Source organism: Phodopus roborovskii, unplaced genomic scaffold, assembly GCF_943737965.1.
Source record: "Phodopus roborovskii unplaced genomic scaffold, PHOROB, whole genome shotgun sequence".
NCBI lineage: Eukaryota > Metazoa > Chordata > Mammalia > Rodentia > Cricetidae > Phodopus > Phodopus roborovskii.
Window position 1 is genome coordinate 22,339,327 of NW_026126563.1, and position 23,765 is coordinate 22,363,091.

Below are 23,765 nucleotides of genomic sequence, written 5' to 3' on the forward strand. Positions count from 1 at the left end.
AGTTGAGGAAAATATTCCTTTTAACCACACATTGAGACTCTTTAGCAGACCTTATACCACATGCAAAGTCACAGAACTGGGATCTGAGCTCAGTTTCCACAGTCCCATGGCCCTCATTCATCATTACTTTAAAAATAGATTGAAATCTTTTGCACAAAGAACTCTTAGTAAACTTTCATGCATATAATAAAATATTATATTTTAGCAGCAAATCATCCCAACATGGTTTAATGGGGAAAAAAAGAAGCAGCTTATTTTATAAAATGGGAAGGAAGCATAACAAGAGACTATTTTGAAAATTATGCTATTTTCAGGGAAATGGATGGAATTCATTATGTTGAGCAAAATAAGCCAGTCTCAGAAAAATGAATATTGCATGTATTTCTCTCACATGAAGTAGATTTCACCATATATATATATATGTATATATATATATATTTCATATATATATATGTGAAAGCACAGATAACGTATTTGTTAAAGGAGAGGAAATAGGAGGAGTAGGGGGTATGAAGGGTGATGGTATAAAAATGAACAAAGTGCAATGATTATGTATGAAAATGGCATCACAACCCATTATTTTATATGACAATTACAAACAATAGAAGAGGGAAAGCAGACAATTTTGATTTGTTAAATTTCTTACCTTGTATTAGGATATCCTCACCTCCATGGGTCAAAAAAATTATTTTCAAAGAAAAGGTCAAAATATCTACTTTATAAAATTGTTCTTGCCTAGAATAGCATCTTTTATTACATTGTAATAATTAGGGACTGTTCATTTATCCATGGATATAAGATACAGGCAGTGTCATGTTTACAGATGGGTAGTTGACAAGCTATATAACCCAGGGAGGGTTAGATACTATTTACAAATATCAGACAAAAATATGTGGTGACTGATAAGTAGTGACTGCAAGTGGTAAACAGCTAACTTCTCAGTTCACCAAACACATCCCAAAAGCCTGTGTCCTGTAAGCATTTAATGAAGTTTACTGTGCAGTTTCCTTTCCTGTTCACAGATACAATTAACCTCATTATGTTTCTGTTGAAATTTGTTGTTTTGCGTTATTTTCAGTTTGCTTTGGTATCGAGTACCCTATTATCATCCAGGTCTACTCAGATAGAAAAATTATACCCTGGATAATTTCTATTTACATACAATTTAGAACTCTTTTTAAGATGCTTCTTATATCTGTAGACAACTATGGTTATATTTATTTTAGGGCACCATATTTGCATGGCTAATACATTAAGCAGCTCTTTGATGCTTTGTGTAGGAAAATGGTACTCTTCAAAATGTATTTTATTGTTATTTTATGTGAAGCAAAGCTCCAAAATGTTATAACATAAAAGACTTATGAGATAATGTAAATCACTATTGGCATGAGTAGATAGATAGTCATGAATGAAAGTGTTTTTATTCTACCTTCTACCAAAGTCAGGATGGCCCCATTATTTAGAATAAAGCATAGTAAAATGAAATGAGTAGATTCAAAACAATGAAAGCAATAGAGGAAGCCAGTCACAATTTCTTATTGTCCTTTCTACACAGGGGAAGAATAGAGATGAATGAAAGAATTGTCAGAAGTCAATTACACTGTTAACAGATAAAAAGAAATAGGAATTTTAAACACAAAGTAATTATTGTCAAGAGATCTTATTGAAATGAATAGAATTCAAAGTTTGTTTCTCCCGATTTGGAAAACTACCCAGAATCAATAGTTTTTAACAACTAGGAATAACACTGAATGATCTGCATGCAGTGTAAAATAAAAAGGGTGCAGCTGTGAAGTAGGAGGGTATGAAATAAAATCATTCAAAGGAAGTTATTTTATAGGTGGATTCAAAAGCATAAGCTACATGAAAATATTGGAGCATCAATTATATTTTCAGGTAATGACTGAGCCTGCATGGTGTAAACCTTGGAGGCAAGGACAAGCTGCAGAGTACAATGAGTGGAATAGCAATGGAGAGAGCATGAGGCCATAGAAACTCACATCTAATATCAGAGGCTCCAAAAACTGAATGCTTGTACTCTAACCATGCTTCTAGCACTTCCAAGTTGTGGAGATGATAGTTTAGATAATAGTTTAATTAATGAGCTTGGGTTTCCTCATCTGTAACAGGAAAATAACAGTTTCTTTGTATGTTTGTAGCAAATTTACCAAGTTAATTCTGTAACCCATATGTGGCATGTAATAAACAATTAAGAAAGGCTAGCTTCCATCGTCTATGCCCATTGTCTGTTAGAAGTAACTTTAAAATAATCTGACTTTATAGTTACACAGTTGGAGAGTTTAGAGATATTTTTCTGACTCTAAAAGACTTGTGCACATGGAAATTTAGAAGAATAAGGTACTAATGTTATTGGCATGCATTACAAGATCATGTACAGTCTTTCAGACTACATCAGGACATTAGGATAAGAATTTAGTACACCAGCTCCACTGTATGGAGAATTCTGCTTTCATTTCCCTGGCTGTGTTGACATAGATTTGGATAAGGACAAAGCCAAGCCTTGATGAGTTGAGATCCTCCAAGCTTTTGTAATCACAAAGTAAGAATACATTAATAAAATAAATCCCTGTGCTGAGAGACTAGTTGAATATAGTGAATTTACAAAAAAAAAAAAAAAAAAAAAAAAAAAAGAAAACTTCAAAATTCTGGAAGATATCCTGACATTTCAGGTCACCAAACAGATAATGAGGCAATTTTATGAAGTCCAAAAAAAAAAAAAAAAAAAAAAAAAAAAAAAGAGTAAGAATGGATTTTTTTTTCCTTTTGGGAGACTTGAAAGTAATCATTATTGTTGAAATGGTTCTCTTCGCAATTGTCTCTTTCTCACTCCATTCCCTCCTCCTCTCCTCTTCCACTTCTCATCCTCCTATTCCTTCTCTTTCCTACTTCTACTTCTTCCTGTCATCCTAGCTTCCTCTACTCACTCTGCTCTCATTACTCACTGCACACAAATCTACAAATACATGCCCATTCCTGAAGCTTTGTCTTGATTGTCAACTGGTAGGAACTGGGAGATGCCAGGGAGTTTAGTGATGTGCACCACTGGGCATGTCTGTGGAGGCACTTCCAGATGATCGCTGATGGCATGTGTTTGTGGCAAACATGGTAGCATGTCCCTTGACTTTTCCTGTGTTCACTTTACTCTGCCTGCTGTCCAACATGGGGTGAGTAGCCTTAGTCATTGGTTTCTCCAACGTGGTTTTTCTGCATTGCTGGGAGGCTATAATCAATACAGCTAAGGGCTGTGGTCTAACTCCTTGAACTATCTGAAAAGCTAACATGTAGTTACGTGTTACATTCAAGACCCAATGGGTAAGTGTGTTGCAAAAGAGGAAGAAAGGTGTGCCTTTATCAATATTCTTGAGACACTGTGAGGTTTCCTCCTGCCTGTAAGTTTTGATCACATTCTTTTCACCAGTGCATGGTGGGTAGCAGAAAAAGAAGGCAGGGGCCCTGATTCACTTTTGCAGGAAAAACATTGTCTGTCCTTTAAGCAGTTTCCTGGCTTTCTAAGAACTCTTCGTGTGTGCAATATAGCTGCTTAGATGGCTCCCAGATGAGCTGGGACAAGGATGGTGATAAGCACCATTCCATAATCCTTTAGGTTATAGTCTAAAGAGCTTTAAATTTATTCACTCAACAACTCAGTAAGTTCAGTGTTGAATAGGGTTATGAAGCTAAGGTTGTATGACAGCTGGGCAAACAAATAAGTGATGAATGTGTATGATGTTTATAAATACTAATGTGGATAATTAAAAGTGGATATTAAAAGTAACAATTTCACAAATTATCATTAGTAAATTGATTGTTAAATTTCTTCACTGTCTTCTTAAAGAGCTCAGTTTAAGATCACACAACTTTACTGTTTCATTGTGGACCTGAGAGGCAAGAAAACAAGAAAACACACATCACTAAACATGTGGTCATAAGAAACCAAATAAAAATGGAATTTTTCTGACTACAGAGACAAGCAGACAGGGAAGAAACATCACAGCACAGTTTCAGTCCAGAAATGAGCTTATTTTTCCAGATGTCTCAAAGTGAATATACAAAAATGAATAAGATAGGTTTCTTTCTTGGCCCCAGAGCACACCCAGTGAGATAGTGAAGGGAGACTGATAAGCAAATAATTATACTACAATTTTATAATAAAACAATGAACTACCCTTTCAATCCCTTTCTTCAGTACCCTCCAGCTGTCCTTTCTTTTTATCAACCCACAATCTTACTATGATTCTTATCAACCCAGTAAATAAAGTTTTATGGTCAATTTAGCTTTATGATGTAGCTGATTTATCTGTTTACCCAGCTGTCATATAACTCTAGCTTCATAACCCTATTCAATACTGAACTTACTGAGTTGTTGAGTTTCCTAAGGAGTCAAACTGTTTTGCTTTTCTTCTTTTCTTTAATAGTAGCTAGATGATACAAATGAGCACAAAAAATGGAAAAGAAATACAGCATTAATTTGACTGTCTATGAAAGTTTATAAAAATGGTTGTGTGGTATTCACACCAATTAAATAAAAACTAGAGCAAAGAAAATTGTTGCTCAAGACAATGATGTAAGGGAAACCCAGGTGGTTCTCATGTTTCAATAAGGCTCAGAGAATGAGTTTAGACAGGCTCAAAATGTATTTGAGTAAGCCAAGCATGGTAGTTCATGAATAATCATAATCATAGCTACTGGCATGCCAAGACAGGAGGATCACCTCTAGTTTGAGGGTAGCCTGGGATACAGAGCAATTTATAGGCTAGACATTGGTATATAGCCAGAACCTCTTAATACAGAAGCGTACGCGCGTGCACACACACACACACACACACACACACACACACACACACACACACACACACACCTAATAAAAGCATTGGGAGACACACATGACTTAATATGTAGACTATAAAGGTCTTGATCTACTTGTTAGTTTTAACAGGATTCTGTCATCTCCCAAGGTAGTGACTCATGCAGTCATTCACAGACTGGAACATGTCAGGAAAATACTGGCAAACCTCAAGTACAGTATCTCACAATAACTTGGCTGGAAGCAAAATTCCCAAGTCATTTGACATATTGTGCTGACTTAAGCAGCGGTGTCAAATCAAGCTTGGTCTTAAGCCTGGCCCCCTGAGTTAGAGAAGCAGGATCCTGCTAAAAGGGGCTAGCCTTTGAGGTTTGGCTGGATCCTAAATTCTGGTGAAAGTACAAGGAAACTCTTTGAGTACTTACTTATATGAAAACCACTTATATAATAGGAATGAGATGCTAAGAGGAAGAGATTTAGCTTGGGCAAAGAAAACAGACTTCATAACATTGCAATTCTTCATGAACAACAAATGTAATAACCTTGGAAATGCATTTTAAGTAAATGTAGAAGCCTTTTTTAAAAAAAAAAAATTTAGGATTTAGATGTAAGCCAAAATTTTTCTTCCTTCTGCTATCAGAATCATAACTACAATTTATGAGGAATTTCAAATGATTAAATATACATGTGCATACAAGTATACATATACAAATATAGCTAAAGGATTTAAGAATCAAAATTCCTTATAATTCACAGTAAATTGCTTTCTAATTGCCTCTTCTTTTTATATTTCTTATAGTTCATTTATATTTCTGAAAATTATGATCTGATATTTGTAGATCAATTGCCATTAAAAGTACATACTAAAAGCTTTATTAATTTAACAACTGTAACTCAAAAATTAATTAAATGAATTCATTAAGTAAATGATTTCAGTTTGGTATTAAAGGAACTTGATGAGAATAAAATAGTAGCATTGTTATATTTTCAGGTATTTTAAATCCAGTAATGTTTTGGATTTAAACATGGAAAACAAAACCACATTTGTGAACAGGTTTCATTAAAAAGTTAATTTTATTACATTTATTTTTGAAAAAAATGTTTAGTTCAGATGAAACTTCTAGAAAATCCCAAAATTGTTAAGTAAAAAAAATTTTTAATACAAAGAAAACAATCAGACTTACATAGGCAGGAGACTCTCTGGAGAATTTGACATTCAGACTAAAAACACTTTTAATAGGTTTTCTAATTAAAACTCCACATCATAAAAAATTAACCACTAAATTTAATTTCCCACTAAGTATAGCTTTATATCATTTTTATTAAAAACATGTTTTATTAGATTTCCCAACTAAATTAAATGTTGAGCAGTACATGCATTTATTGTTGGTTTATATGCCTTAAAATTTACACAAGACTACCATATTTAGCCAAATTGATGCAATTTTAGTCAGGAGCCTATTTTTACTAAAATGTTACTTACATATCCATTGAACAGTAAAAGAGGATTACATATAAACACTGAATAGTTAAATGTCATTTCTATATATGTATTCTTAAATTACATTCAATGTGGACAAATTTTAGCAAATAATCCCATGCTGAACATTTCCTAGTTCATTATATAGGAATTTCCACAAATTATAAAGGAACCCATGGAAACTGTCATAAGAAAGGACAGAGCTGAACCCTGCACAGCCTCACATGAACTCTCATTCAGAAATAAACTTAGGAAGTGCTAAACAGAATAGCATTTGGATACAAGCTTTGCACTTGACATGACCGCCATTGTGGAATTTAAGTGCAGCTATGGAAAAGTGGAAAGAAGTACAGATGGAAGCATTGGCTCTCACATGATCTCCCTTGATATCCCTCATAAGGATGTGCATGGTAGCTCATCAATCTGTAAATTTTAAGATAAATTTGTAATGCAGCAGTTGTATGCTGCCAGTTCAGCAGTCAACATTGGGATAGAAGAAAATATGGGCCCTATCCAAAATCTCTCTTCTTACTGCTTCATCACACAATTCAAGCAGTCTATTTTTAATATACACCATTCATACTTCCCCATGGCTATTATCATTATATTTGTATAGGTATTACTGTTAACTGAAATAGAAAGGCGCTAAATTTCAAATACTATTTGATTGATTTTTTCTGTTTCTTTTATTTTTATTATAATTATTTTTTCTTATTTTACATATAGATCCCAGTTCCCTCCCTCCCTCTCTCCTTCTTCTTTCCCTCCCTCCCTCTCTCCCCATTTTTAATGGTCAGGTTACTTTAGATCTTTTTAGATGAAAAAATGGAATGGGACAATTTCATGTAGTTCTGACATGTTATGTTTAATTTATATTATCTAACCACTCTAGGATTTAATCTACATGTGGATTGGATGGAAATGATTATACTTCTTGCCACTTAATCTTGTCCACAATCCAAACAGTGATTTTTCGAATTATACCTTTTTGACTACCCAACACTAAAGCAATCATCCTATTTGGGCTGTATTCTTTGTAATATATGTCTCTGAGGGAGGCAGAAATTCCCACTATAGAAGCAAATTGACTCAAACACTGTTAACTATAGAAAAAGGAAAAGCTGAAAACAAATAATATAAAGTATTTAAATAGTTTTCTTAAGAATACATTTTAAGGCTATAATTCTACATTATTATTTGGGGGAAGTTCTCTTATTAGTGTGTTACTATAAGAAGTACCCAAATACTGCCACAGTAGCAATTCCAGTCTAGATTCTGAGATACTTGTTGAAATTATTCTCATCTAACAAGGCCTTACAGAACAAAAGTGGACTTTTTCAGTTTTAGTTTGAGAGTATTCAAAGTAAGAGACTTTGAAATCTCAGAAGCTGTCTCCCAAATATTTACTCAGAAGAATAGCTTCATAAACTGTGTTTTCTATTCAGAAGACAGGAATAAGAAACACTAGATCCTGAAAATTATCCAGATGTTTCATTCCCATAATAACTTGGACATAAAGAACACAAGGTATAACTGTTAATCTTCATGGTCAGCTTTACTAAATTTAGAATCACCATGGAGACAAACCTCTGAGTGGGTCACTGTGAGTAATTTCAGAAATGTTTAACTTAAGAAGAAAGAACCTTTCAGAATATGAGTAGCAACACCCTTGGGCTGGAGTCCTGGACCGATTAAACAGGAAAAAGGAAGTGAACATCAGAATTCATGTCTTTGACCAGCTCTCTCCAGCTACCATACCTATCTCACCAGGGTAGACTGTATCCATTCTAAAACTGTAAGAGATATCTATCCTGTGGTATTGTTACCACAATGATAAAACTAACTCCTTCAATAAGGAATAAAGCCGATTTCATCTATTTACTTGATGGGATAAGGTTTCACTGTAGCCTGGACTGGTCTTAAAGCCTAGATGTTTCTAATCTCAGTCTCCTGAATGCTGAGACAACAGATTTAGGCTACCATACTTAACATAATGTGTTTGTACAAGAATTTAATTTTATTTCTGAAGTGAATATTCCTAGTTAAAAAAATACATACTCTTAGTAGTGACATAGATATTGACTCACATCCCAATTTATTATAATTAACCATGCTTGTTGCAAGATCATACATATGTATATACAATTGCATGTGTACTTTACAGTACAATGTTTGTATTTGGATTAGCCACTAAATTCTAATGTAATGTTTCAAAAGAAAATAACATGACCAGTTTGAATATATCAAAGCAATTCTAAAAGGCACATATTACAATGAAATAGGAAATATTAATTCGAGTGAATGAATCATGAATTTCTAAATGCTAACAGAATTATCAAATGTATTCTTGAGTAAAAATCTTAAATAGTATATATGCTTTAAAAGATAAATTTGGGTATATGTTGAAGTGACTGTTGAAAACTCAATCTGCATGTGCTTTTACCTCTGCTTTTTCTAGGCATTTCCACAGGCGTGTGCTTGGCACACAGATACTGTTACTAAGTTGTTTGTGCAATAATGAAGTAGTCATGAGCCACATAGCCTTCAGTAGATGGCAGAGTGATCATATGTGTAATCGTGTTCCCATAACAACACCTTCTTCAGTGACATGGAAGCACACTAATGTTCACACAGTGGTACAAGCACTTAGTGACGCATTTTTTAGGATGTGCCCTGCAAGACTATACCAAACACAACACAAAACCCAATTTGCCTAGGAAAAAAATTCTCTTATTTGCTACATTGGTTGAGCTGAATGGCTGCAGTCATAGCCCTGACTAGCTATCCAAGGACACCATGTACATGAAGTTACTACCCAATAATAGAAAAGTGTAAGAATAGACATATTCTTTGTAAACCTTTGGTTTTAAAGCTGATTAATATGAAGAGCAGATATTTATAAGGATGTGTCTCAGCTTCCTTTGACATCCTTTTTATCTTGTTTAAGAGGAAGAAACAGCTCACTGTGACTACAGAAAGAGAGAAATCTGAAGTGAACGTTTTTGAGTTAAATCAGGTGCAGATATCCTCTTACAAAATATATCAGAAGTAGTTTACTGTATATTATTTAATTTAGAAAACCAAGTAGATTGTTTTGTTGAACACAATTGACCCTACCAAAGACAATCCAATGCACCATTAAACCAAAGCTTAAGTCTGCTCCTAGGGCAGACAGTCTGGCCAGCTATCCTGTCCCAGGCAACTGCAGAAAAAAAAGTGTCAGATACTGCAGGCATCTGGTGGCAATTCAACCACTCAGAGGAGGAAAGACTATTTGGAACTTAAGGAATTCTAGGACCCGAGATGTAAAGGTGAGAACATAGCAAGTGGCCTTTTCCCCTGGGATCTATTTAAATAGATGCCATAGCATGAAAAGTAACAAACAGGCAGTTCAAAATCCAAGCAGCTGTGGTCTGTCAGTGGCCTCAGCCACTGCATGGCAAGTTGTATTCCTAACAAGCTCTCTAGCCTCCAAATCTACACTGAAGATCACATGCTTCCTCGGTTTAAACAAACTCAAATGCAAGCAGAGCCTTTATGTGAATTTAATCCAAAGATATTCTTTTAAGCCTATTAAACCATTTAAACATTGACAATATGGTTTCATGAAACCAAAATTAAGGGTAAAATGCTTCCTGTGCAAAAACTGTTTTTTAAGTATTTCTTATAGTTTTGGTTTTATTTTTAGATAGGAACTATTATTTCTTATCTTTATGCTTTTGCTGAGTGAGGGAAGCAAAATGAACTGCAATAAGCCAAAAAAAAAAAAAAAAAAACCCAAAACAATTCTATGCTGATTTTTAAATACCTCTCTCATAAATTCTTCATTCAGTCTGTCTTCTTGACCTTTGCTTAATTATCTAACCCTGCACAAAGCATTTTCCTGCATTTCCCCAATATACCAGAATCTGATGACTAGAATACAAATCTTTTGTAACAGTAGTCAAATGAAAACAGAAAAGAAAGACTTTAATTTTAATTCTCCATTTTATATGGTGCCTATGTTACAATTTTAGGAATTTCAAAAACCCACAACATCCACTTTAGTCTCTTTAGCAAATACTTCCAAATGGATGCTAAAGAAAAATAGAATGTTTTACTCTAACTTTAAAAAATTTTATTTGTTCAGATTTTAGAAATCACACTGTTTGTGTTTCAGATGGTCATAGTGAGGACAAGACAGGAGGATGAGGAATTTGAGGCCAGCCTGGACTGCATGAAACCCTGTAAGCATGAAATAATACGCAAAAATACGAGGACAATAAAAGATCTCAGATACAAAAAAAAATGGAAGTTTGACCAATAATTAAAATAGGAGTTTATCCACAATTTCTCCTAACATTTTTGAAATATCTGACTTATTGGTACAGACAGAGGAGAGCACTCCCTAACAATAAAATATTACTCTTGCACTGTCTGGTATCATGTGCAGTCATTTAAAGTTAAATTATATGCTATTGATATTGAAAACTATCTGTATGTTGAGCCCACTGTATGGACAGTGACCACCATATGGAACAGCATAATCATAGAACATTCCTCATATATGTCTACTGTGTCACACTTCCTACTCTTTTCTCAGACTTCTATTTAAAAGTTATCCCTTGGTTTCTCCTCAATGGCCAGCTTCTGTCTTTCACAGGCTCTTCTTTCTTGCCTAATCTAGTTGTTTGTAACTGTGGAATTGCTTGCAACCCTGCCCACCAAGGACACCTTTGTCATATCTGGGGATGCCACACTTCTCTCTAGGGGGAAACGTGAAATGACCATGTAGTCAGTAGCTGGAAGAACACCTAGAAATTCTCCTTATGAGAATCATGGAGAAACTCTGCCCCCTGAATTCTATGCTGGGCCCACAGTAGGAGTCTGCCCAAAATTAGATAGGCTACATCCCAAGCCTTTACCTTCTCACACACTCTGATGACCAATGTACAGCATCCACAAGACAGTAACATATCCCAAGCTAAGCTTGACTTAGTACTTAAAACATTCCAGTTATTTTAACAAGATACAGATATTTAAAATGTTATTACTAAAAGTTTTTATTTGTAAAGAGCATACAGGTTAGACAGATAACTTTAATTTCTTTATTTTGTACCTTGGATTAAATTTGGGGCTATGCCTTGAAACATTTTACTTATTTGTTTCCTCACCATTACATACAAAGATACATGTATGTGTCTGCACACACAATATTTTATAGACACATGCCACAACACAAACACACACACATATATTTTACTTGTAAAAGAAGGATAATTGGGTGTGAATGGCATAGGATAAAGAGCACACCATAATTATAAAACAAGTATGATAAAATAGTACAAATATTATGGGTGTTTGTGTGTGTGCACTTGCACATATGCATAAAGGGGTATTAGGAAATACACAGTGTGGTGGTAGCATGGATTACTTAGGAGAATACATTACTAGGGAAGAAGAAAGAAAATATGTAAAACTCATTTTACAAACCATAATTACCTTGGAAAGCTATACCTTAATTATTTAAATGACAGAATATGTAAGAACTATCTGAAATGGAGCACATGACAGGAAACTCATAGTTTGAGAAGACTTATGAATTAATAATTCTTGCAATATTGAAGAGAAAAGGATAACAAATGAGAAAATAATATAGTTTCACATGGTAATAAATTATCTGAATAATGTTAACAATTAGGGCATGGATAGACAGAGGTGGGTCTTTAGCAGATGTCCTTTTATAGATACCAGGTCTTGAAAAAGAAAACCGGGATTCATGTGGATTCAAATGTTTTTGAAAGTAACATGATTACATTTGCTGAGGATTAAGGAATACACCTAACATCTGTGAGCAGAAAGTGGCCCAGAGACATCAAGATGATGGGAAAGCTAAGATCTCACTATCTTACTTCCCGGTCATGATCCAAATAATATATGAGGATGGGAAAACCTCTCAATATTAGATGGAGAAGTGATTCCCAGGAAATCTCAATGGACATTGATTGTTAGGGGAGCTCCCAATGTCTAAGAGGGGGGTTACAAGGATGCTGGGTAAGAGCTAACCAATGTTCGTGTGCATCAGGCATGAACACTCAGCAGACAATATTGGAAGTTGTTCCATGGCATCTTATTAAGTCAGTATAGATTTTCATCACATGTGTTGTGCCCTAGCCAAAGATCTACAAGAAAACAATGAGTTTTCATGATTAAAGTCATTGCCCTGAAATGTACATTCTCCATATTCTCTTAAATTACATATGAACAGAATGAGTATATAAAAAGGCAAGTTTAATTGATTATAATGTATATACATATACATAATAACTGACATATATAATAACTGATATACACTTAACAGTTATTTTGTGATGCTGACACCATTAACATGTGAGGAATATCTATTTACTTTATATTAAAGTGACAATTTCCTTATAGTGTTCCTAAATAAAATACTTTCTGCTGAACAGCTGTTCTACTGTATAGCAAGTCAGTCATAATCGTGAAGTCACTCATAGCCTTCTTATCTTTTTCTTATAAATCAAAATGATGTGACTTCCACTCCACATAGACTCTTCTAAAATGAGGAAAATAGAAGGACCCCATCCAGAGGGCATTAGTGTATTGAACACTAGGGATATCTTAAGCCTGCTAGTGCACACTGAATGAAGAATCAGCCTGAAATACTGGCAACTTTTAAAACTATCTTTTAGTGTCAAGTTTCAGGAAAAACAAACAAGCAAAAAACAACAAAACCCCCAAAACAAACAAACAAACAAAAATAATAGCTTTTTTTTACTATGTACTAATGCAGTGAAAAAACATACCAGTCAAAAGAACCATGCAAATTGATATATGATTGAATTTTAATGAAATTCTCTGGTTTCTATTTTATACCTATTATCATACTCACTTGCATCAAATTATAAATTCACAGTGACAAAAATATACAAAGAGTTTTTTATTTCTTTAACAACAGTGGGAGGACCTATGAATCTTTCTGAGATTCTGGAATAGAAAATGATAGTCATTGCTTCCTTGCTTCAGGCAAGAAAGGAGGTCAGGATCACAGTAATTTCTTCCTACAATATCCCTTTGATGAGATTGTCCTTTAATATATGATCCTTTATATTTGGGACTATCTGTTAGGTCAACAAAAATTTAATAATCTTTAAACTCTTCATTTGTTCAAAAATAAATGATGACATAAGGAACCAAAGCCAGAAAGCAACATCATAGATATCCAACGGCACTCCTATAGCACATTTTATATTTGAGGAGCAAAACAGTGATGTGCTTGGATTTTATAACTAACATCTTTTTATAAATCAGTCTAACACTTACATTTTGAAAAGAGTACTTAAATCTAAAAATAATAAAGTGGATGACATAACCTGAGTGCCCAGAAAACGTCTCCATAGAAACAGATTTTTAAAAATGGACACAAGAGTGAAGAGGTGGTTCTGATTTTAATAGATTCTTACTCATTGCTTGCCCTCAATGCTTTGTTTTTTCATTTGTTCAGTGTCAAAGGCTTACCGTCTGGCTGGCCATGGAGAGTCTGGGGACTTTGCATTCTTTCTTCCAGATTTGAGCTGAGGTCAGAGTTCACAGCTGACATCCGTGTTGAATCACTCATATCAAACTCATCACTTTCTATCGAACTTTCATCCTGAAATTGTTTAAAAATATCATAAGGCACCATAAAATTTAACTGTCTCTGTGGTCAATGAGAAGTTAGCCAGTTTGTAAATTATTACCAGACTCTGTAAAATGTGGTGCATACTGATAAATGGTTGGAACAATAAATGATGGAATTATTTCTCCCTTTTAGAAATGTTAAGAATTTTGGATGTTCAAACAACATTATTCACATTACCATTTTAAAGGTAGAATAATGTGTTTTATTGGAGGTAATTTAGGAATTAGCCTGAGCATTAAAATAAAAATGCGCGTCTTAATGAATTTATCATAAAAGAGGTGATGATAAAACATGGTGGAAAGAAAAATGTAAGTTGTACAATAAACAAAATGCTTCTGTAAAATAGTGTAAGCACAGATCTTATAATGCAGTGAAAATTTTTCATCAACAAACAGGATGGACTCAATAATAAACAAAGATGTATTACAGATTCAACGAACTTAATATAGAACACGGAATTAACATATTTTATGAATAAAGATGATATATATATTGAAGACGATAGTTAGACAGATGGATGGATGGATGGATGGATGCATGGATGGATAGACATACAGACAGGCAGACAGACAGATAGATGAAAGAGGAGTTCTATATAACATGTGTAAAACTCTCAGTAAAAGTCAGGTCACATAAATGTTTACAAAATGGCTAATTTGGCAAAAATGTCAAGTACAAACAATTAAAACACAAAGAATAGTATACTATTTAATTTTTGAGATCATAAATTATAATATTTCTCCTTTCCCTTTCCTCCCTCTAAACCACTCCATGAAACTCTCATTGCAGATGTCCTGTTACCGTGCTTTCCAAGGCTTTCATTTTAAATGTATAAAACATTTACCAAAACTATAGCAAAGAGCCCTACACTCTGTCCGGGGCAACCATGCTTCTTTCTGCAGCTCCATCCTTTCTTTTCCTGACTTCTTTTTAGATTTCATCACACTGTAACCTGTGGCTATATCAGTTACTTGATCTTCACTTTCATGATGGGTTCTTTAATGATCATACTCTCCAACTTTTAAAGCCAAGTTTATCCCATAATCATTGACCATACATTCATCACCAAAAACTACAAATATATAATCTCCATGACTTTGGTTTTCATTTTGTGACCCACATAGTTTCACCAGGATCATCTATGTTACCATTGGACTGGAAGTGTCCACTAGGAAATCCCAATTTATATGGCATCTCAAATTTTCTGTATCACTCCCTTTAATACATCTCACTGCAGTTTATAATCAATTATTTCTAACACCTTTTCAGCGACCTGTGGCTACATCACCAGCTCTCTAATGACCAAGATTCCATAACATGTCTAAAGTCCTTTATATGACCTCATTTTTAATAATATTCAAATAATTGGTTTTACTTTTCCCTCACTATACCCATGCCCCCACACAAATGAACACAATCATGTGCATTCATTTAAATTATTTTATAAAATTATCTGATCATGAGTCAAATATCCTCACTCTTCACTATCAAAATTCAACTTTTCCATTTTTTTCTTAAACTTCTAACAGCTTCTCCAACAACTTTGCTCTTGCTTTCTTTATCACAAAAGAACTGTCAGTAGACAGAGGAATATTTCTAAAAATCTCCATTACCATTCACCTTGCACTATCTAAAACAAATTCTCACTACTCAGAAAGGAAAAGGGTGTTGTAGACAGCAAAACTTGGAGGACAGAGCAATCTAAGTCCTTTAATATTGGACACGGAACTGCAGGATTTAGGTTTTCCCTACTAAATTCCAGCTTGCTTTGGTCCAGTATGTGCAGATTTCTTCCCTCTGGTAATATTTATTCTGTATCAATAAAAGCTAGTATTATATAATTACCTGATTTGTTTTGTTTTCTTTTGCCAGAACTAGCGGTTAAGTGATTCTCATGAGTTGTAGAAGAGACTTTGGACATATAAACCATTTTGAGACTGAAAAACTATGAGGACTGTGGGTGTTAGATTGCATGTATTTTACATTATGATATGGACATGAGCCAATAGGGGCCAAGAAGAAGATTGTGGTAGCTTGAATCAGAAAGTCTTCCATAGACTTCTATGAATACATAGTTCCCACTTGCACTGGTCTTGCAGGTTTGGGAGGTATGGCTTACTAGTGGAAGTATATAATTGGGGGCAATGTATTAGGTTTCAAAGCCACATGCCATTCCCTCCACACACTCTGCTTGGTGCTTGTAATTCAAGATGGGATCCCTCAGCTTCCTGCCCTTCCTTAACTTAGTCAGCCATCATAGATTCCAATCCTCTGAAACTAAATGCCAAAAGGAACTTTCTTCTACAAGTTGCCTTGGTCATGGTGTTTTATCACAGCAATAGAATTAATTAACAACACACTTCATTTCTTTCCATTTTTCTGAAATAATGTCATCCACATTTTTATTCTCTTTATTCTGTTCACCCAATTATTCACTTTTGGGGTACTTGGCATTGAACCCAAGATTTCACATGCAGGAGGTGAGTTCTTTATAACTGACTTGCAACGCACAGATTACCTTTTGACCTTTCTTCTTTTAATAGAATTTAAACATCGTTTTACTTGCTGAGAATTACGGTTTACTTTCTTTACTGTGTTTTCCTTTCACTGCAAGATCTGCTTCATAAATACAGGATTTTTTGTTAATTTTATTTCAAAGAGTAACAAAGAGGTACTCGATAAATATTGGTGAGTTTATTGGATTAATTCTTATTTATATTAAAATACAACTTATAATAAAGATTTACTTTGAATTTCAGTTCAGAATGACTTATATTATTCAACTTCTCAAATCTGTAGTACATTTTTCTAAAATTTTCTAATGACTCTAATGACAAGTAATTTCTTTTAATATTTTTAAACAGTATGTATCCAATTTAATAATTTCAAACTGTGATAATAAGGATAATTTGTCTAATTATAATTTTAAAGGCTTGGCTTTTTAGTTCAAACATGTATTATGCTTTAGAGTGATAAGGACTCAGAATATGAGGGCTGTGTGGCTGGCACAAAGCTGATCATAATTGGGGAATAGAAATAAGCTTATCAAGGTCCAAATTAGCTTCCTGAAAATAATTTGACAGCTTTAGATTTTCTATGAGACATTATTATTTCTCAACTCTGCAATGACTAGTGTGTAAGTTCCTTCAATCTTAATAACAGACACATTTTAAAAATCTAGCTTTGAGGTCTTTAGTATAATGGCTTTATTACCATTATCTCAATCATTTATTGTTGGCCATCTGGTAATATTTAATGCAATATGGCCACTTCACAGATATAATTAGAAAGTGAACCCCAAATCTGTGGAGATAAGTAATGTTACAATTTCAAGATTAAAACTTTGTCATGTACAGAGAAAAACAAAAAGATGGGTTTAAATTTTATGAACAATGTAGCCAAAAAAATTAGTGTTAATAAGCTTGCATGTAGTATTTTAAAAGTAAATATTTAACCACATTTCCTGCTATAAGGAAAGTTCAAAGAGGAAAGGTATTAGTCTGAAGGTCTATGTCCAACACTGATAATCTGACTATCTCTTCTAGTTAATGGGGACTAGTTAGTGAGGATTTGCTAAATTCACAATGTGTCGATTATCTTTGCTTATTTATGAATATGAGTATACACACACAGGCACTCACCTAGATACACACACAAACACACATATATACCTATAAACACATATAGACATGTGTAAACTCGAAAACACAGAGATAAACACACAAACTATTACACACATACACACACACACACACATACACAGTCACACACATACACATAAACATACACATACACATTTAAAATTCTTTTGTCAAAATAGAACTAGAGTTCTAGAAAATATCAAACAAGCATATCTTTGATGTCTGACATATGAGAGTACTTTGCTAGATTCAAATAAAATACAATAATTTGAAACATGAAAATATCAATAATTAAAATGAGTTGTGACAAATTATCTCCCAAAAATTAAGATGTGTAAACAAAAAGATTACTAAGTAATAATTCATGGGGAAACATGACTTAAAAAGGTATATATGTGACCGGTAGGGAAATGGTTATACTGGAAGTCATCTTGAATTGATTTTTCAGTTTCTCAGAGAAGACAGTTTCAGAGGTTCTCTGCCCTTGTCTCCTCTCTGGTAAGGATGCTCAGGACTTCCTAGCTCTTCACCAAGTCTGCCTCCTTGGTGGTGACTTAGTGAGAAAAAAGGAATCTTTCTCACATAGCACTAAGGAAGATGAATTCATCCAAAGACTCTGTATCCAAGGCTGTGGCACGTCTGCACCTTTTCTGAATCAGTGAGGTCCTGACATTTATTCTCATTAACAATATAAATTAAAGTCTTCAAGTGGCACCATGAGCAACCCCATAGTCATGGGACTAGAGCTTTGTCGCCAATATGTATAATGCAATCACAGATGTTTCTGGTTTACCTCATCTTGCTGTGAGTTTAGCAACTGCAGTTTCATGTGCTTCATGTATGCCATCGTGATTGGCATATTGTAGTCAATCATGCTGGTCACCAATGTAGGAGGCTTGCCATTATCTGCAACAGAACATTTTAAATCCATGATGAATGTAACACTCTATTTGAGCTGCACCTTCAGAGTGAATCGATATGTCTAATTAAAATATACTCTTCAGCAATTAATGATTAAAAAAGATGAAAGCACTGTAGATGAATTATACAAATATAACATGCAAATTTCTACAAATTATGTTGGCCCAATTTCAAAGACTGGACAACTCCACTGTTTCTTACTGTAGAGTGACTTAAGTAACCTGAATAACAATAAATAAAACTAGTATGCTGATTAATCATTTAAAAATCTTTTAGTGAAGTTAGATGGTGGTGGCACATGCCTTTAATCCAGCAGTTTGGAGGCAGAGGCAAACAGATCTCTGTGAGTTCGAGGCCAGCTACACAGAGAAACCTTGTCTTAAAAAACAACAAAACAATCTTTCAGTAAACAGCTGTTTTATATGTAAATTACTAGGAGTCAAAGGAAATTATATTGTAATTCTTAATTTCATTTAGGAGATAGACTACATTCCAGCACACGGAAAGATTAACCTCATAGGTAACTTATTTGTATAATTTCAATGAATGGAAAGTCAAATTATGCTATTACTTCTGGAAATAAGGATTCCATAGATGTGAAAGGTTATTAATAATGTTGGACTTTCTTGCTGGGTATAGCTAAAATTCCATGAAATAACACCAAACAAAAGATTATTATCAAAAACTTACTTGCATAAACAAAACTACCTTCTAGGAATGGACCCTGAATTACTTTGTAAGTTAGGATCCACTGCTCTTAAATAAATGAGATGATATGACTTGTTGAACTGTTTCTATCATCTACATTTTTATAAAATGTGAGGTACAAATTGATATTATGAAGAAACACTACTTCAAATCTCTCTATTGGGTACTGTGGCTACCTTTGTGATCAGTTCCATCTGGGTTCAAGTGCATTCTTTTCTGGCACTCGGAACAGCTCATTAGAAACCGTGTAACTGCTTCTCTTGGTAGGAAGGCGTAGCTCTCTGAAATCTGAAATGATTCACAAAGTATCAGTGTTATTATAGTATCTGACTGATCAAGATTCCACAGAAATAATCACTCTCTTTCCCAATAAGACGCATTATTCCATAATGGCAGTAAGCACAATGAAGGCATGCACGGCAAACCATGCATCATTTCAAGAAATATCTATCCAGCTTGATCAGGTGACTCTTAATAGTGGCCAGTAATGCCATATGGAGGAAAAGCATTGGCTGCATCTGGGTAGATATGTGCTTTTTGTTTTTGCATTTCTTTTTAGGAAAATAATCACAATGTACAGAGATTCTTGTGGATTTTCAGAATTAAATATTGCTTTTCAACACACCCACAGCAAGTTCAAATTTTGGTTCATTAATCTATATGTTTTAAAATTTAGTCTCAATGAGAGACAATAAACTTTGGATTCTGCATAGTGATCATTTCTCCTTTATCACTTTAAAATGTTTTAAGAACAAAACTTAAATTCATGTATATACTGCAGCAGTCAATTATCCTCTCCACAAAAAATGACACACTTGGGAATGAGCTTGGGCTACTAGCTCACTTATTCAGCTTTCATAATTTATGTCTAGAATAGCTCACATTGCCAGAGCAGTATTTCCTATACTTTATACAGAAAATGTTCAGAACTATAGTCTTGATTCAAGGTAGCAATTGATATTGTTGTCGTGATGATTTGCATGATACTAAGTTTTTCATAACAGTATTTCTCTCGCTGAAACATAAAGTATTTCTCTCACCTGTGATTTTGAAATATAGATTTTAAGTATTTCTCTATGAAAGCTAGTACTAACACAGACAGTGCTACTAAGAAGTCTGATGCAGGCATTTAATTTTCTGCTAGTGTTCTACAATTGTGACAAAACAGATGATGATGTCAGTAGGAGGTACAACTGAGTTATAAATTAGATCCAAATGTACAGGATAATTTCTTAGGTGTATGCGTGGCTGTTACAAATAATGGTGTATTTCAGTCTGTCATAAAGGAGAAGGAAATGTGTCACTGAAATATCATTCCAAGGACATGTGTGCCAATTCCCTTGCTCATGAGGAGGTCATTTTTTGCTACCCCATGCCACCGAAGGAGCACAGCATGGAAGAAGCAGCACACGGTGTAATCAGTGAAATCCAACATTGCAAAGTTCATGCTTTCTGAGCTTGACATTGATGTCAGTTTTCCTTCCTCAGGGGTCCAGTTGACTCTTACAAAAAAAGCATGCAACTTTTCTCTAATGAGATTTAAAACCTGCTTAACAAGAAGGAGACTATGCCTGAAAACCTAACTAAAACTACTCAATGACTATGAATTCATGGTTATTAGAGTAGACTATCCGCTAATTTATTACACAAGCATAATTCCTGATAACAATCTAAGCATTTGTCCTTATACCCACAGATCAACACAGTCTTCACTCCTCATAAAAGAATCATCTCTTTTCAACACATGGAATCCATTGCAAAAACCCACCAGTCAAAATGTAGAGTTGTGGAGCCCAGTCCCAATAAATATATCTACAAAATACTCCTAAGAGAATAGTGAGAAAGAGGAGGTGGAAAGATTATAACAGTCACATGATCAGGCACTTTGCTGTGAGATTGTGTCTCCCAGTAATATCAGAAACTATGCTCATTAAATCTCACCAACATGACTGCCCAAACATGAGCTAAATGGAGATGACACCAATGATCATGCCAAAGAAGATAGAGAACCAACCAGGCAGCCTAAACCCTACACAAATAATTACAGGCAACCAAGGAAAGCTGAGGGCAGGAGAGGTGGTTATCCCAGGGAAAAACATGCCAAATGGATGTTCTTTGCCAAATAGTCAGTCCTGTAAACATATATACTACTAACATTATATGAATTCACCAGGTTATAGTTAGGATTATATATAAATATATGCATTTATGAATGCATGCATTAACAATTGGTGATTTGAAGGAAATGGGGAGGGGTGTATGGTTGTGTTTTGAGACAGGAAAAGGAAGGAGAAAATGTAATTAAATTATAGGGGCACACAGATTTCCATGGGAAGGGGAATTAAAAGAGATATCCTGGGTATACTGGAGATGTGGGGGGGGGACTCAATAAAGGGGAGGAGATGAGGGATAAGTAAATGAAGGAACAGGATGGTCAAGGGGTGGAATGGAGAGGAGAGGTGATAGGAAGAACTTTGTTGGAATGTAAAATGAAATTTTAAACAATAAATAAATAAAATATATGACTTCAAAAAATATACAAAGAATAGAAGAAAAAGAGTTAAAGAATAATTTCTTAAGAACCCAAAGAAGAAAAGGAAGCCTATGTTAAAAACACTTATGGATAAGCCAAGTAAAAGTATGTAAACTTCATCACTGACATTAAATCTAACATGCAAAATGTAATTAAAAATCAACATGTGGCGAAGCATTGGTGGTGCATGCCTTTAATCCCAGCACTCGGGAGGAAGGCAGGTGGATCTCTGTGAGTTTGAGCCAGCCTGATCTACAGAGCTGGTTCCAGGACAGGCTCCAAAGCAATACAGATAACCCTATCTCATCCCCCCCCAAAAAATCAACATGTGTTCATTGTAAAATATGTAGATCAAAATGCATATATTATGAGAGAAATGAGCAGAAGAGTTTGAAAGCATATTTGCTAATCTATGTCTGTTTCTTTCTGAATCAGGTAGAGGAAAATAAACTAAAAATTGCCTTCACTCTATTTCCCTCTTTGCTTCTTTCTGCACTTCTGTTCACAATGCACACACATGTACAAGAAGTTGTTTCTTATTTTCTCATTTTTTATACAGGAAACTAATACACTCACCAGGGATTTGTATGATTAGTGTCAATTTTGTTCTCACTCTGTAAATTTCTATTTGACAATAACACTATAGTAAAAAGGAAATTTGTAATTCCTGGTTCTGACTCATGAGGTTCACCTATTGGGAGTAGTGGAGTGAACAGCAAAGTCATGATGAAGCAGGATTTCAACAGGTTTCTCCATTGATTCTCCTCTTACTAGGATGCACAAGACCACAGCAACTGCTCAGGCATAGGCAGTGAAGACCATGGAAGGTTTTCACATCTATTCCTTAACAGCCTTAATCTATACTCCTTCCTGATGTCTTCCAAACTAGGACATCAAACTTGTCAACAGTGATATCACCAAGGAAGAGAAGAAAGAGTGCCCAGAATAATCTCATCATGAAAAATTATATTAGATTAAAAAATGATGCTGCCATTCAAGGCTACCACACTTGTGTGAGAAAGTACCATCTGGATGGGGCACAGAAATAGGGAGAAAACTCAATGAGGAAGGTAGGAACATCAGTTTCATGCTACCATGTTACATATGTTACATGCTACAACTATTCCTCAAATCCATACAGCAAAGATTAGTTAAGGAGTTCCTATGCATGGCTGAAGAAGAGAGAAGCAATCATTTGACCTCAGTTTTTAACTGGACCCCAACAGCCATCCTACACTCTACTACGGCATTCATTTTTTTTAAAAAATGGGACCAATATTGAGCTGTAATCAGCTTAAAATAATATAGCTATGAGATGTCCGATGTAAACTGCACAGAAATATTTTTTAAAAAAAGGTGTAGCAGATAGCTGATAAAAATTACAACACAGCTTCTAAAATTACCATGTCATAAATGAAGACAGCTTATGAGGAAGGTACCTTATACTACGTAACAGTTGGAGAGAAATGAACAAATCTAAAGTGAATCCCTACTCATGTAGAATTATTCTAAATTCAAATAGATTAAAATCTCCAATCAAAAGCCACAGAGGACTGAATTGTAAAAAGCAAGATAAAATCCATATGTCATCTGTTTCTGTTAAGTCTAAAACATATGTAAGCTGAAAATGAATATGTCTAAAACTATGCATCTGATGAAAAGGTGTAAGTGTCTATGTCTGTACCAGAAATAGAATTGCCACAAAAATAAAAATCAATAAACCATTATGAATGCATTGATTATCAAAAGGATATAATGTTTTTTAAGTATATGCATATTTAACATAGTACCCAAACATATAAAGCAGGCATTAATATAATGAAAGAGCATGGAAGACTGAAATAGAACCATTCCTTTGATAGACTTTTGGGTCTAGGATCTTCATGGATACTAAATCTATAGCATTTCAGGTTACCCATGTGAAATGGCATGGTATTTGCATATTATACACACATATCCTCCCAAATGCCTTAAAT

At 34.4% G+C, this 23,765-nt stretch overlaps 1 protein-coding gene across 3 annotated transcripts in view; it reads right to left on the reverse strand.

Annotated features, from left to right (window-relative positions):
* Positions 1 to 23,765, reverse strand: part of Nol4 (nucleolar protein 4) — a 274,575-nt gene that overhangs the window by 166,994 nt on the left and 83,816 nt on the right. For all 3 annotated transcript variants that reach the window (XM_051202069.1, XM_051202068.1, XM_051202070.1), the window contains exons 3-5: positions 19,433 to 19,544; positions 18,421 to 18,533; positions 13,824 to 13,956 (exon numbers count right to left, since the gene is read on the reverse strand). In XM_051202069.1, the coding sequence (XP_051058026.1) occupies positions 13,824 to 13,956; positions 18,421 to 18,533; positions 19,433 to 19,544 (358 nt within the window). The remainder of the gene's footprint in view (positions 1 to 13,823; positions 13,957 to 18,420; positions 18,534 to 19,432; positions 19,545 to 23,765) is intronic.